The 16034-nt window shown below is 55.7% G+C and overlaps 1 protein-coding gene across 1 annotated transcript; it reads right to left on the bottom strand.

The window, feature by feature from the left end:
* Nucleotides 1–11508: 11508 nt before the first annotated feature.
* C2CD4C (C2 calcium dependent domain containing 4C) lies at nt 11509–15131 on the bottom strand. Its single transcript, XM_081076404.1, has 2 exons — nt 15001–15131; nt 11509–14442 (listed from the first exon to the last, which is right to left on the bottom strand). Exon 2 carries the CDS (start codon nt 14401–14403, stop codon nt 13141–13143), a length of 1263 nt encoding a protein of 420 aa, XP_080932530.1. The 5' UTR covers nt 14404–14442; nt 15001–15131; the 3' UTR covers nt 11509–13140.
* Between the last annotated feature and the right edge of the window lie 903 nt (nt 15132–16034).

The following is a 16034-nucleotide window of genomic DNA, read 5'->3' as shown; positions in this document are numbered from 1 at the left end:
GGAAGAGGACACCCTCCAAGTTCCAGCCTCAACAGACTACGTGCAGTGAGAGCTGACACACTGAGCCTACCCCAGCGTGCAGTCACTCCTTCATGATGTTAAGCCACCAATTTGGGGCTGTCTGCTCTGCAGCAATCCTGCCCTACACAAGTTTCTCAAAGCAGCCAGTAGCCCTGCGGTGTCCCTGACAAGTGTCTGCCTCAGGAGGGAGACCCCCTGCCATCTGCTGCTGGCCTACTGAAGCCCACGCCCCCATCAACCTTGTGTCCCCCCCATCACCCTGCAGCGAGTATGCCCCTCAATTTTCAAGTGGCTGAGTCTTGCCAGTTTGACTTTGAATATCACCTCCTTCTAACACTCTTCCCTACCTAAAGCAGGGCTTTCCTCGCTGAGTCGATGAGACTTTAAGGTGGTTGTTCCACAGCATTTACCATGATCTTATTCCACATTGCGTTTTTAACTGACTTTTTGCCCCATTGGAATACGGGGCTTCCGTGGCGCGGGGACCGTCCTAGTCTTGCTCCTGCCAGGATTCCCAGCACCCAGAGCAGGCCCCGCCGACTGCGGGTTTTCAGTGACCACAGCGCCGGAGATGAGCAGCAGTACCGCAGCGCGGCCGCAAGAGGGCGCCCCTCTCAAGGGCATGTGAGTCGCTCCGCTGGGCTTCGCGACACCGCCTCCTGGAAGCCTCCCCACAGTCCGTCCTGCGAGATAGGCTTCAGTATTGTCACCACCATTTCGAACAGAGAGGCCAAGTCATTGCCCAAGATTGCATTCAGCGCTAGGCTGCCTCCGGGAGGGCTCAGCATTTGCGACTCTTAAGTATTTGTAAAATTCAGCAATGATGGAAAAGGCCCTTGACTGAAGGGCATTTTCTGTGGCAAAAGCTGAGGGATCCGGTGCCTTCCTGCCTCTGGGAAGGGGTGCCCCAGCGGAGGCAGGAGCAAGGACTCAGAACCAACACCCCCTCCATGGCTGCCTTTCCAGCACAATCTGGTTCCCATGGAGACTCAAGGAGTGACAGAGACAGTGATGCGCAAAGCTCCTCCGCCCCGCGCTCGGCCTAACACTAACTAGTTTTCCCAAAACGCAGGGGATACGTGAGCCGGGCGGGAGTCAGCATGGCTGTCCTGGGAAAGGCAGCCGTGGGCGCCGTCACTTCCCCTACTCCGGTGGTGAAGACGCCAAGAGCCCAGTGAGGCCCGTGGATGATGCCTTGCTCTCAGAAGAGCCCTGGAGGCGGCGCGGGGCCTCCATCTGCTGCATGTCCCTTAATGTACAGCGGGTGTCTCTGGCTCAGTGCTGTGGATGCTTGGGTCATCTCTGTGGGCCGTCCTGGGCTGTCCGGCGGGGTCCAGCAGCATCCCTTGCCCCACCCACTCGATGCCAGGAGCACCCCAGTCGTGACAACCACAGGTGTCCCCATCGCTGAGTGGCCCCGAGTGAGGCCTGGTGTGGTATGTCCCATCACTAACAGTAGGATGAAACATACACCATCTGCTCTTGCTAAAGCAGCAAAGCATTGCTCAGTCGTGTTTAAGAAACTTCCACCCTGCAAGAGCACTGCCTGGGCTTGATTTCTCGGACGCAACGAGGACAGTTCATCTTTCTCCAGAGGCAAGTGGTTTCACAGTGGCAGCAAAGACCCAGGGGGTCGTGGCTTCTTAAAACAGAAGCTCCTTTCTTCCTTGCAGAAGTCTGGGTACCTGCAGCCCATGCCCAGTGCCACACAGAAGGGGGAGGACAACTAGGCCCGTCCTCTTGGCATTTTCTTTTTCCTTTTCAGTGTCAGATACCATGTACCCTAAGTGCAGGGCTTTCCACAACAGACCAGCGCCATGCAACAGCCCCAAAGCCCCCAGACCCCTCCTTCTCCCCTCTCCCAGGACAATCACCGTCCTGACTTCTAACAACACTGATAGGTTTTGGCTGGTTTTCACTTTATAAAATATAATTTTTTTTTTTTGGTGTTTATGTTATTTTCTGTCTGGCTTCTTAAGCTCAAAAGTGTGTCTGTGTAGTTTGTCCATGTTCCTTCTCATGGCTGGGAAGCCAGCCACTGAGTGGACGCACCACGATTTTTCTGTCCATTACACTGCTGACAGGAACTTGGATAGTTTCTAGGTTTAGTACTCCTTACCATTTTTTTAGGGGAACAGGACTTTATTGGGGAACAGTGTGTACTTCCAGGACTTTTTTCCAAGTCAAGTTGTTGTCCTTTCAGTCTTAGTTGTGGAGGGCGCAGCTCAGCTCCAGGTCCAGTTGCCGTTGTTAGTTGCAGGGGGTGGAGCCCACCATCCCTTGCGATAGATAGTCGGAGTCCAAAAGTTGAGGAGTTGAACTGGCAACCTTGTTGTTGAGAGCACGCACTCCAACCAACTGAGCCATCTGGGAGCTCAGTGGCAGCTCAGCTCAAGGTGCCGTGTTCAATCTTAGTTGTAGGGGGCGCTGCCCACCATCCCTTGCGGGACTCGAGGAATTGAACTGGCAACCTTGTGGTTGAGAGCCCACTGGCCCATGCGGGAATCGATCTGGCAGTTTTTGGAGTTAGGAGCACGGAGCTCTAGCCACCTGAGCCACTGGGCCAGCCCCAGTACTCCTTACTTTTGAAGGCTCAACCACTCTTGCTCACATCCCATTGGCTGACACGTGATCACAGGGCCATGCTTCGTCACAAAGAAGGCTGGAGAGACGCACACCCAGATTCCCAAGGCCTCTAAGGGGAAGCTAAAAGTCTTCTCTGTAGATGTCTTTGGCTGTAAAGCAACTAAAAATCCTGCCTCAGACGGGCGTAAGCGATGAGGCAAAGTGTTATCTCCTCCGAAAAGAGGCTCCTGGGCTCCTCTCCACTGTGCTGCTCCACGGTTTTCTTGGCTGTGCCTCCTTTTCTATGATATTCATCCTCAGCTGGGCACCAAAATGGCTGCAGCTGCTCGAAACATCTCATCATGAAGCTGCAATGGCCACAGGCAGAAAGGGACCATTTTCCTGGGCCTCCCTTTTAGGAGCAAGGAAACCTGTGATAAGCAGAATAACAACCCCCCAAAATGTCCACACCCGGATCCCCAAAACCTGTACATGTGTCCTTTTGTATGTCAAGGGGAAACCGAGGAAGTACTAAAGTTGCTAATTGGCTGACCATGAGAGATGGGAGATGATCCTAGATTATCTGATGGCTCAATGTAACACAAGGGCCCTTATAAGAGGAAGTAGGAGGCAGAAGAGAGAGAACCAGAGATGGCAGCGTGACAAGTAAGTCTACAAGTTGAAGACATCATGAGCCACAGAATGGAATGCAGTAGCTTCTAGAAGCCACCCCACCTCCCTCACGTTTTATTGGCCAGAAGGGAGTCACAGGTCCACACATAAGCTTACCCCAGCAACGGGGTGGGACACCAGTGAGGGTTTTAAGCAGCACCCAGGTAGGATGGGTTTCCCAGAGTCACGTGGGGTGGGGACTGGACGTCAGCTTCTATCCTCAAGGAAGGAGGTTGGTGGGCGGACTACAATCCTGGAAGCATGAGAGACGGAGCAAGTGGGGGGGGGTGTCACCATGTGTATGGGGCAGTCACAGAAGGCCTGCAGGGTGAGGGGCAGCTTGGAGATGCCCAACATGGACGGGTTGTCCACCACCAGATACCACTGCCTTGCCCAACAGTAACTCAGCTAATGTCTAAACCCCGTGCCCCCAGGAATTTACACTGTACTTGGACTGGGTTGAATTGCGTCTCCCCAAAAAGACACTTTCAAGTCCCGACCCCACACCCCCAGCTGATCTAAGAGGACCAAGGGGAATTTCACTGTCAGTGGTCCCCAAGGCTCTATTAACTCTGAGCATCCCTAAGCTTGGTGGGGGCCCCCATCCTCCAGGCTGGCTCCTCTGAGCTGTTGTCTGCTGACCTGGCTGCCAGCATCTGTTGTCATGGCAACCTGCTCGGTTACCAAGGCCCCCTAGTGAGACATCATTGGGTCAGATATGAGATAGTTTCAATGTGAAATTTCTCAACCTTGATAACTGTACTGGGTTATAAAAGAAAATTTGGTTTTTAGAAAATATATGGTGATGTGTTTGTGAGTGAAAGGTCATCGCACCTCCAATGTCATCTTAAATGGTTCAGGAAATGCATATCAGTTTATGTATATATATGCACATAGGTAACAGGTAGATGCAGACCGTACAGCAAATAGGGCAAAACACATCCCACTGGGGAATCTGGACAGAGTCTACAGGAGTTTCTGGTACATATCTTTAAATTTTCTGTACGTTTGAAATTATATCAAAATGTAAACTTGTGAAGTGCATGACTTGACTCTCCTGCTGTAAACAGGCCCAGAATCCAATGTAAGAGCTGAGGACGAGCAGGGTGTTGCGGGTTGAATTGTGCCCTCCGGATACATTCAAGTCCCAAGTCCCTACACCTGTGGATGTGACCTTATGTGAAAACAGGGAGTTTGGAAATGTAACCCAGTTAAGACGAGGCTGTACTGGAGTAGGGTGGCCCCTAAATCCAGTAACTGGTGTCCCGATGAGAAGAGGGAAATGTGGACACAGACACATGGAAAAGGTCAAAGGCCAGAAGGTCAGAAGAAGGACAGAAGCAATGGATTGAAGCTAAGGGCCATCAAGGACGGCAGGCATCACCAGAAGCTGGGAGAGGGGCCTGGACCAGAGTGTTCCCCAGATAGCCCAGAAGGAACAGTCCTGCCGACACCTTGATTTTGGACTTCTGGCCCCAGAGCTGTGAGAGGTAAGTCTCTGTTGTCTAAGCTGCCCACTGTGCAGCCATTTGGTGCAGCCGCCCAGGGGATGAGTACAGAGGGAATCTTGGGCAGGGAGACAATGATATGGACCCCTTCCTCCTGGGGTACCACTCAACCCACCGGGAAGCACTGGCCAGATGCAGACACTTCCAGGAAGAGCTGGCCATGTTCCCAGTCAGTCAGTCACTCACACACACTTTAAGCATACACTGGGTGCCTACTCTGTGCATGCTGGCAAAGGGCGGAGCCAGCTGTGAACAAAACTGACTAATTCCTCTACCCTGGAGCTGACATCTTAGCAAGGAGACAAACACACACACACACACACACACACACACACACACACACACGGGCAGTGTCAAGAGGGGAGCAAACCAGCATGGGCTCGAGGTGGTGTGGGGGCAGGTTAAATAAGGCGGTCATGGGGTGGGTGGTCTTACCATGAAGGGGACTTTGCACAAAGATGGGAGGGAGGGAGTTATGGGAAATGGGAGACAGTGCACTGGCAGGGAGCACACACAGAGTAAAGGCTCAGAGGTGAGGTATGTTGGAACGTGGAGGGACCTTGTGAAGACAGCAAGGTCAGAACGCAGCGAGGGGCTGGCACACCCCATTACAAGGGGCCGGGACTTCACAGGACCCGCCTGCCACCCCGTGAGTGGGCAGATGCCAGTGCCAGGCATGCACATGCACGGGAGGGCTGCCCTGGCCTGCAGAGGGGCCACGTGAGGGCGGACACGTGCAGGACGTGGCCCAGATGGGCACCCACATATGTGCTGCATGTGCTGGTGTAATTTTTGAGCTGCTCACCCATTGACCCACGCTAATCATCGTACAGTTAAAACACTCATTAGTATGACCACGAAACAGCCCTTCCCATGAGCTGGGGTGGGGCCATCTGCAACTGCCTCTGGAGGTGGCAGGACGCCTGACCTCTGCTACTCACATTGCCGACTTCTTAGGAAAATGCAGTCTCTTAGCTGGTTGATTGTCATTCACTGGATCATTCATTCAGCAAATATTTGTCAAGCACCTACTACGTGCCAGGCACTGTTCTAGACCTAGAAAGACAGGAGGGAGGTGGTCCTGGCCCTCCTAGAGTGCTAGAAAGAAAATAAAGAAGGGTAAGAGGAAGGCCTTTCTGCACTGAAGGTCCTATGGAGGTCTGTGGAAACATCAGGAGAAAAGGGAACATCAGGAAGCAGGCACAGCATGTGCAAAGGCCCTGGGGCAGGTCTGTGTCTGGCATGTTGGGGGAACAGCAGGGAGACCCATGTGGCTGAAGCAGAGTGAGTGAGGGGAGAGAGAGGAGGAGAGAGCAGGGAGGTGACAAGGCAGGTCACGCAGGGTCCCCTGTGCGCAGGAGGACTTAGGCTTTTACTCCAAGGGGTGTGGGAGCCATGGAGGGCGGTGAGTAGAGCAGGGACACGTGAACTTGGTTTTCCTTGATGTCCTCTGGTGACTGTGGGAAAGAACAGAACGTGGTCAGCATGGGGAGAGAAAGGTGATGCCAGAAGGGATGGTGGCTGAGGGATGATGTGGACAGAGTGGATGGTGGTGCCCAATCTCAGCAAGGACTGAAAAGGACAGAGAAGTGGGCAGGTTCTGGGAACTTTTTTAATATCCTTTTTATTGAAATATAGCTTATATACAGTAAAGTATGCAAATCATAAGTGTATCAAGCTCAGCAAACTTTTTTAAAAATTGAAGAAGTCACAAAAAATAAAACTAAACATTTTAAAATGAATGATTCATGTCATTTACGACATTCACAATGTGCAGTCAGCACCTCTCATCTAATTCCAGGACATTCCATCACCCCAAGAAGAAGCCCTATCCCCATGAGCAGTCACCCCCACCCCTTCCCCAGCCCCTGGTCTGTGGACGCACCTGTTCTGGACATTTCCCATAAGTGGAATCACACCCTGTGTGGCCTTGTGTGTCTGGCTTCTCTCATGAGCCCCGTGTGTTCAGGGTCCATCCACGTTGTGAAGACTGTCAGCGCCTCCCTCCTTTTCACGGCCGGGTGACACCCCAGTGTGTGGATGGGCCATTTACCCATCCATCCATTGATGAACACTTGGGCTGTTTCCACCTTTTGGCTGTTGTGAATAACGTTGTCATGAACATTAATGTACAAGTTTTTGTTTGAGGACTGTACCTGTGGGGTACACCCAGGAGGGAAATTGCTGGGGCACACAGTAATTCCATGTGGAACTTTTGGAGGAAGTGCCCACCTGTTGTCCACAGCAGCCGCACTGTTCTGCATTCCCACCAACAGGGAGTAAGCTTCCAGTTTTTCCACATCCTCACCAGTACTTGTTAGTGTTCATTTTCCTGATCACAGCCATCCTATGGATGTGAATTAGTACATTCTCATGGGTTTGATCGGCATTTCCTGATGACTAACGACACGGAGCATCTTTTCATGGGCTTGTGGGTCATTTCTCTTTGGGGAAGTGTCTATTCAGGTCCTTTGCCCACTTTTTAGTTGGATTGTTTTTCTTTTTGTTACTGAGTTGTAAGAACTTTTAAAAATATATTATGAGCCCTTATGAGCTCAGTGAACATTTATAAACACCACAGCAACCACCACTTAGATGAAAATGTTGACGGTGAGAGCTCCCCAGAGGCCGTCCTCAGCCCTGTCACCATAGTCACTGCACCATGGGTGGCAGCCATCCGACTCCAGTCAGTGTAGTCACATTGCCTGTTCTTGAACTTCTAGTGAATGGAATTGCACGGCGTGTTTTCCTGCGCCCAGCTCTCTCACTCAACATCAGTGCTGAGGTCCATCCAGGCTGCTGTGTGCAGCTCGTTCTTTTCAGGGACGGCAGAGCCTTCTGGGTTTGCTGGGGGGTGGGAGTGAGTGGGACTGAGAGACAGGGGTCCAGCAGGATCCCCCACCGCCCACATTCCATCCCAGCGTATCCCAGAGACTTGACATCCTGTCTCTGGGCAAGTGAGGGAGTATAAGGCAGAGATTTACCCCAAAGGCCTCCACCCTTGCCCGTATGCACAGAGTAGGATATAGGGTACTGAAGAGGAAACTAAGTCACAGCAGAGAGAGTGGCTTGTCAGAATTCAAACCCAGGCCCTGTGGCTCAAGCAGGGCTTGAAGGGCAGGGGGCCTCTTGCAAGGATGAGCCTGCAGGGATGTAAGAAGGCAGTGTGAGTGAGCTGAAGGGCTTGGTCTGCACACAGCCCTGGTTCAAATTGCCATCCTGCCACCTGCGAGCTGGGTGGCTTTGGGCAGGTCATTTTTGCCTATTCCTCAGTTTCCCCATGTGAAAATGGGGCTGGCAGAGTCCTGGTGAAGACTCAAGGCATCATCCTCTCACCATATGGGCCCTGCACTGTGTATACATATTTTATGTAATCCTAAAGGGTAGTGCCTGTAACATCTCCATTGTCCAGAGGGGGTAAACTGAGGCCCAGAGAGCAAGGAAGCCAGCTGTGAGCACTGGAGGCACTTTTGCAGCTGGTTTCAGCCCATGGTCATTTGTACCAATTCAGCACCAACAGGAACCCCCAATTTGGAGTTCAGTGAAGGAAATCTCATTCAGTGAAAACAGACAGCTCACTAGTGGAATGGCACCTGGATGAAGTAGCCCCTGGGCAAGGCCCCTCTCCCGAGAGACAGTTCTGCACCAACAACATGACCAAGAAACACAGCCCTCAACCTTTGGTGGAAGGGGAAAGTATGCTCCCAAAACCAGAGCTGCCTTTATAGAGACAGAAGTCCCACCCCTGGTCCCTGATTGGTCCATCCTGGTGCAAATGAAGACTCCAAATCATCACAGTTTGATTGATCCAAAAGGTGCTGTCCTGATTGGTCAGAATGGAGCCACTCTGATTGGTTGGTGAAGATGCTAATGAGAATATAGCTGCAGGCTCTGCTGCAGATGGGGAAAGCCTCAGTCCTATTGGTTGAAATAGAATTCCAGGAACCCCTTTATAAGGGCTGGATGGCAGGAACACAGTGCCCACAGGTGGGTCAGTCCCAGCTTCTCTCTCAGGTCCAGTTTGTGTGAGAAGCTCTGCTTTTAAATTTGAGCCCAGTGAGCCACAAGGAGCCCTTCTCGGTAGCTTTTTTCTTTCTCAGGGACAACAGTGCACACCCGCCCCATGCTCCCAACCTCCACCAGGGAGGGGGTGTGAGGGGATGGGGGTATGGGCGGCCCGAGCCCCCTGGAGAGGGCGCACACACGCAGGCTCCCGTGCCGTTCCTTTTTATTCAAGTCATTTTTCTCCTCCTGTCTGTGCGGGAGTGGGGGTGGACTGAGGGGGCCAGCCCCTACCCCCTGCAGAGGAGCTGAGAAGAAAACAAAAGCTTAATTGAATCCCACACTGGGGGCAAGGGGTGCAGCGGGGAAAGGCCCCTTCCCCCCCATCCCACCCCCGCACAGGGAGGCCAAGGAAGGCCCGGCCCCCAAGGGTCTTATGGTAGCCTACAATTATCATCCTAATGTGATTATATTAATTATCACACTGTGCTGGCCTGCTTCCCACAAACGCGCCTGTGCATAAGCTCTTACCACACAGGAGCCTGGGCCTCTTCTGGGCTGAAGTGTTGCTGATGGGGACCCTGAGACTCAGACAAGCCACATGACTAGCCTGGGGCCACACCGCGGAGTAGAAAGTCATGGGCCACTCCCTGGCAGGTCGAAGTTCAGATTTGCAGGTTCCCAGATGTGCCCGCAGGCCAGCTCCATAAGAGCCAAGGCGCCAGGAAGGGGGCATGGGCTGTGGGGCAGGGTGTGGGGCCATGATGAGCCTGGAAGATTTCCAAGCGGGGTGGCAGGTGAAGGAGGTGGACGGATTGGATGGGCAGTGCGGCCAGGCTGCGGTGGAGTAGAAGCCCACAGTGCGCTGGATTACAGCCCCTTCCCTTCCTCCAGAATGTGCCGGCTGCCCCATGCCACTTTGTTTCAGGTCCTGCTCCTTCTGCAAAGCCCTCCCTGACTAATGCCCTGATGGAGGCTCCCTCCTTTCATCCTGGGCCACACTCTCTAGGCTTCCTGTCATAGTGGGGCACACCTAGCTCCACGCTCTTCCTCCTCCTTCATACTGGACATACTGTATCAGTGTTCCTTGGCTGCGAATGAAGGGAAAAAAAGTCAAATGGCTTAAACAAAGAAGGGACTTTATTGGCCCTCTGAACTAAAATGTGCAGTTGTGGATTTCAGGCACAGCTGGATCCAGGTGTCCATGAGGTCTCCAGGCATCTGTCTCCTCATGCTTAGCTGCGCTGTGCACTGTGCTGGCTCCACTCTGAGAAAGGGGCATCGTTCTGTGATTTGCACCATATCAGGTGTCTGCTGCTAGTGGTTGCCCTGGATGCCCGTGGCCCTTCTAAAAGTAGGAAGGCTCAGGATGGTGGCCCAGCTGGGAGGAGAGAGTGCTGGTGCCACCTTCATTTGTACCATGGACTGAGCACTGGGATGCTGCAGGTGCAAACATTATGATTGGACCGATGTCATAAGGCAGTGTATGGCCGTGACAAGGAATATCAAAGGGGCCTAACCTCATTGGGGTGGGGGCTGCCCTGAGGAAGAGGCAGAGTGAGAGGACATAGGCTGGATCCCAGCAGGGAACCAGCATGGAGAGAGGCGGGAGGGGGGTCTTCGCAAGCTGCGGGTCTCCATATGTCCTTTTGGGACACAGGGCAACCACAGCGCGTACACACACACACACACACACACACACACACACACTCTCACATGGCTCCATACTGCAAACAGCACATGTGGGCATGCAAGCACACATGCACACACACTTGCTGACATGCATGGCTTCACTCATGTTCATATATGTACTCACATGGTTACACACCAAGACACTTGTGCACAAACACGACTGCACTCCTGCATGCATGTCACCATACTAACATACATGTGTGCATAAGGGCACACACATGGTCACACATGTGCAGAAACACATGGTTGTATGCACTTAGTCACACACCCGCATACACACAGGCTGCCCAGTGCTGAGTGGCTGGTGGGGCAGAGGCTAGAAGGTGCCTGGTTGCCCTGGCAACACATCCTGGGACCCAACCAGGCCTTGTTAGCAAGGCTCAGTTGGCGGCAGTCAGCGGGTGGAGGGCTGCTGAGGACTCCAACCCCACACAGAGGCTCCTGGTGGCTTCCTGACAGCACTGGAAGTCTGCGCCCCATTGGGAATAAGAAGAGAAGGAGCAGGACCTGGAGTCAGAGCAGGAGACAGGGCCCTGGACTGGGGGATCTGCGGGGAGAGACGTGCCCGCGCTGGGGGGGGCTGTGGTTGACACAAGGGTGGGGACTGGGCTCTTGGCCAAAACGCTTGCTTTCTGATTCCTGTGTGGTAGCAGGGGCTGGGGCAGAATAGATGAGAACGAGGAGTAGGTCCATGAGGGCACTCCCATTTTGGCAGCTGACTCATCCGCAGGGGTGCCCATCGGTGATGGCACCATATGTCCAGTCTTTGTCCCCAGTAGACAGCCGAGAAGGGGCAGACCCTGCCTCTGTCTCCCAGTCCTGGCTCCCATTGGCTAGGGTTTCTTGGGCAGGTGAGGATGTGGGTGGCCCCCTCAGGGGCCATCACGTAGACATCTGCTGAGTGAATGTCAGCTGTTGTTACGACAGGGCCTGGGGGCCCCCCTCCTCCCTGGAATTCCAGGCAGAATTCCTCTCTTGTTATTAAACAGCCAAGAAGGCAGATCTCCGCCCCCTCATTCCCCAAACACCTTTATTGCACTAAAAACAGCATTTATAAACAAACACACTTGGGGAGGGTGTCTTAAAGGTTTACGCAGAGTCGACTTCGAATACAGAGATATGAAACAGTGCAGGGGCATATAAAATGCAGGGAGAGGTCAGGATCAGAGCAGGGGAGGGGTGTGCTCTCCAAGCAGGGCCCTCTGTCTGCCTCCTTAGCCCATAAGCCTGGCCCTGGTGGTTCCCAGGTTCCAGAGTGAAGGGGGAGCCCCTACAAAGCCAGGAGCAGTAGCATGAAGGAACAGGCACAGGACAGAGGCTGGTGGGTCCCCAGCTCCCAGGGCTCCTCCATCTTAGTCTCCAGGGTGCACCGGTGCTTTCCCCAGCCCTGGGGGAAATCTGCCTTTTCCTCCTCCCCCAGTGAGATTTGGAAATCTACAGTCAGGAGGGACAATGTGTGAACAGGGAGGGGTACCCCAAGGTCCCCATGAACTGCCTTGGTCCATCTGTGGGCAGCCCAGGGAAGACAAAGGGGCAGAGCCGGCCTGGCCTTGCTGGCCCCTGCTTCAAACTGTATCATTTCTGTTTCGTAGAGCTGGAAAACCTCTATAGAAATCACTCAAGGACCCACATGTTGACACAGTAAGCAAACCCATGCAGTCACCTAGCAGCATGAAAAGCCACGAGGGTCCTCCCAGCCCACCTTTTGTCCCCTTGTCCCTTTGTCCCACCTATCCTAACCAAAACCTATTTACACACGTGGAGTAAAAGCCACGGCCATCAGTCACTGGGCATCACTCCCTGGCGTCCAGAGGTCAAGGCCATGAGGAGAGGGGAGGAGACGGCAGCCTGGAAGGGGTGGGAGGGCCAGGCCATGGGCTGGGGGCTGCTCTCTGGGCATCTTCTGAGCAACCCCCTCCAGGGAAGGGAGGCTCCAGATGCCCCAGCAGGGCCTAGGGGTCCTGAGCAGATGCAGCAGACAGGACAGGCAGCTCTGTGCGCGAAAAGCAAGCAGAGTAGATATTGGAAGAAAACATCCATGGGGGTTGGGGGGTGGGGGCACTGTCTGGCTCCAGGAACAGGAGAGGGGCCATTGCTCCCATTTTCATCTGCGTGTCCTGCGCCTGAGCTCTGAGGCACACAGCTGCCTCCCACAGCCCCATGGGGGCACTGTTTGTGGAACCCAGGCCTGGCACTGCTTTCTAGGGGGTGTCTGGTAGGCCTGGGGATGGAGGACACTCGTGCAATACGGGGAAAGATTTGGCTCCGCCTCAGGACTGCATACCTCTAGGTCTGTGATCCACGTTGGCCACCCTCCTAGCACAGGTTCCCAGCGCCCTGAGAACTCCTTTCCAGAATTCTGAAGATCACTGGCATGAAACCCGGGGCCCAGGGGATGCTCAGCCCTGCAAATGGCCCTTTCTCTTACCCAGCAGCCCCCTTTCTTTGTCCTCTGAAAAACTTAATCCCATGAAAAATTGTATCCTGGCCACCATCATCAACCCAGGAAAGCCCGGGCGCCCACTGCAGCGTCAGGCCCAGACCAGCCTGAGTTTAAACCCACCTCCCCCTTCAGCCCAGGTCAACTGGCCTCCTGCCTGGTAGGGTTTGGGTGGGGAGGGAGGCAGGGTCTACCCTGGGCACCCACGGGAGGGATGAAGGAAGGGGCAGCAAAGAGCCTTTACAAGAAGGGGAGCAGGGAGGTCAGGGGCAGCTCCTTCTCCCCAAGCAGCGTGTCCCGCTTCAGGCTGCTGCCTTTGTTGACCACCTTGATTCTGAGGGCCAGTTTCCGGACGCAGGCTGGCCCGAGGCCGTCAAAAAAGAAGTCCTCGTTGAAGACCGGGTGGCGACTGTTCTTGATGATGGTGCTGCGCTGCTTCTGCAGCTTTCCGGGGACCAGGCACAGGCCGACGCAGCAGTTGATGCTGCGCGCATCGCACAGGCGGTCATATAGGCCCTCGGCGGCCAGCACGCGCACCCGCAAGCGCGCCTGGGCCGCCTCGTACTCGGCCACCAGCCTCACGCTGCCACGTGCACCCATGCGCACCGTGTGCTCTGCACGGGGCGTCTGGCCTGGCTCAGGGCCTGGCTCCGGAGTGGCCCTGCGGGTCAGGCGGCGCCGAGCCCCAGGGCTGGTGTCCGGCGTGCTGTCGTCGGCCGACAGGGAGCCGTGGCGGCCCACCGAATGCTTGAGCTGGCTCACTTTGGCTTGGCTGTCCTGGGCAAAGCCTTTGAGCAGCGACACCGAGCGCGAGAGCAGAGGGGACCCGAATGGGGAAGACTCAGCGGAGGACCCGGTGTCACTCTCTCCACCGCTGAAGTAGCGGCTGGGGCTCATGAGGGCCCCGCTGGCCTCCCTGGGCACCCCGTCGCCCCCATTGGCCTTGGCACCCCCCCGACGGCGCCCAGCACCTGGGGAGCCCACCTGGGCCAGGGCCCCGTGCTCGCTGTGGAACAGGGACTCCTTGCGTCGCGTGTGGGGGCTCTCAGCCAGCGTAGCGAAGCCATAAGACGTCTGGGCCTTGGGCACCGAGGGCAAGGACATGGCACTCTGGGCCTGGGGGTCAGCATTGGTGGCAGCCTCCTCGGCTGGCCAGTCTTCAGCGCTCTCGATCTGGATCACGTGCCGGGTGGCCGCCTTCAGCAGGCTCTTGCTCTCAGCTGCCAGCTTGGTGGGCAGCCGGGGACTCCGGGGGACTCGGCGGGGCACAGCAGAGGCCAGCTTCTGCTCCAAAGGAGGCAGGCCAGGCTCAGCCTGCCCCTCAGGCTCTGCGGGGCTGGCGGGCAGCTTGGGGGGGATGAAGAAGTCGGGGATCTTGTCGGGCGTGAGCACGTTGCTGTATAGAGGCCCCTTGGAGGCCTTGTCCCCCCCCTCGCCCCCAGCACCACCATTCTCCCCGGACCCCCGAAGCCGCTCCAGGAACCACATGTTGGTTTTCTTCATAGAGGCGGCAGGCAGGAGACCAGGAGGGGCCTGCAGAGTCTGGGAAGAGACGCAGAGGTCAGGAGCTGCAGGCACCCTGCTCTGGGGGCTGAAAGAGGGGCTCTTGTCTGGGGGGAGGGAGCCTGGACAGCGCCCAGGACCGGGGTGGGGGGGGGCGCTCCCCTATCCTCCTCGCCCAGAGGGACGTGCTTAACTTCCACGTGAAACGGAAGCTGAGGGGGGGGCGCTCCCACTCTAGAGAAACCCCAAGGGACAGCGGCCCCTCTCCTGACCCCACCCTCACTTTGAGGATCTCAAAGCGCTTTCTAAAGGTTTCCGCGCTCAGGCCCCAGGGAAGACACCCCAGGGTATGGGTGCACCCCCCAGTGTCCCAGCTCCACCCCCCCCTCTGGCTCCCACCCACCTGTGGCTTCTCCCTGGGTTGAGGGTCAGGATAAGCGGGTGGGGGAAGGGAGAGAAGGGGAGTCTGCGGACTGACAGAGCAGCCGGCTGACCCCTCTTCTCCGCTCCCCTCCATCCTCCTCCTCCGATCTTAGCTTGGGATGGGGCTGGGGTCCTAGCAGCCCCCACGGAACATGGTGTGGTCCCTGAACTCACCTGGCCGGGGATGGTGGCCCGAGGCTGAGGGTGTCCCGCGCACTCGCTGGGGTCTCCGAGCGAAGGCTCCGGGCCTGGCGCAGGGGACACGGCCGCAGTTTGCACACGGGCGGCGGCGGCAGCGCAGTCGGACTCATTCACCGGCGGCGGCGGGAAACCGCCCAGCCGGGCCGCCGTATTCCTCCTAGTACGGCCGCCGCTCCCGCCCCCACCCTGGGGCCGGTCGCACCCAGGAGCCTCGCGGGGACCCAGGGCGCTGACGGGGGTAGGTAGGAGGGAAGCAGCTGATCGCTGTTTGTTGCTGATCACGCCTAGCGCTCGCGCCTGCGAATCCCGGAAGGCGAGGTCATAAACCCCGAGCCCTGCCTCAGTTCACCTGGGGAGGGGTGCAGATCCCCACCTGCTGCTGGGCCTTTCTCTGGTGAGAAGCTTTCCCGAGCATCATCTCTGATGACGAGTAAAATAATAGCAATAATAATAACGTCATTTGAATTTACTATTGAGCTCTTTCCTGGTAGCAGACTAATGTCCTTTCTCCAATGCTGATTCTTACAACGGGCTACTGCTGGTAGGTCCTACTGCTGCCCCATTTACAGATGAGAAAGATGAGGGTTTCCCTCTAGAAATAAGGGCCCAGCAGCTAAGCCCCGCTCCTCCTGGTGAATGGGCCTCGCTCAGTGCAGCCACCCCAGAAACGCGCGACGACAGATGTCTGTTGAACACCTACTGGATGCTGGACAGGGATCTGGGGACACAACCCTGCAGGACGCAGCCACCTTGTGAGGCACCCAGAGGTACACAGTGAATATGAATTGTGACAGGAAGATGAGATTAAAGGAGAGAAGGGAGAACACCAGCGAGCTGTCCACAGACAGAGACAGGAGGAAACCCCAGGCCTGGCAGCTCCTAGGACTGCAGGGTCCCTCTGGGATCCCACCCTTCCTATCTTGTGATCTGCCAGGCGCAAACCCCTTGTTTCCTCACTGCTTGCCTCCCTCCCAGCCTCAGTTTCCCTTACTGGAACCCAAGGCCAA

The sequence above is a fragment of the Rhinolophus hipposideros genome (assembly GCF_964194185.1).
Source record: "Rhinolophus hipposideros genome assembly, chromosome: 16".
NCBI lineage: Eukaryota > Metazoa > Chordata > Mammalia > Chiroptera > Rhinolophidae > Rhinolophus > Rhinolophus hipposideros.
The sequence above is the reverse complement of the archived record's forward strand: the minus strand, read 5'-3'. Positions and strand labels throughout refer to the sequence as shown.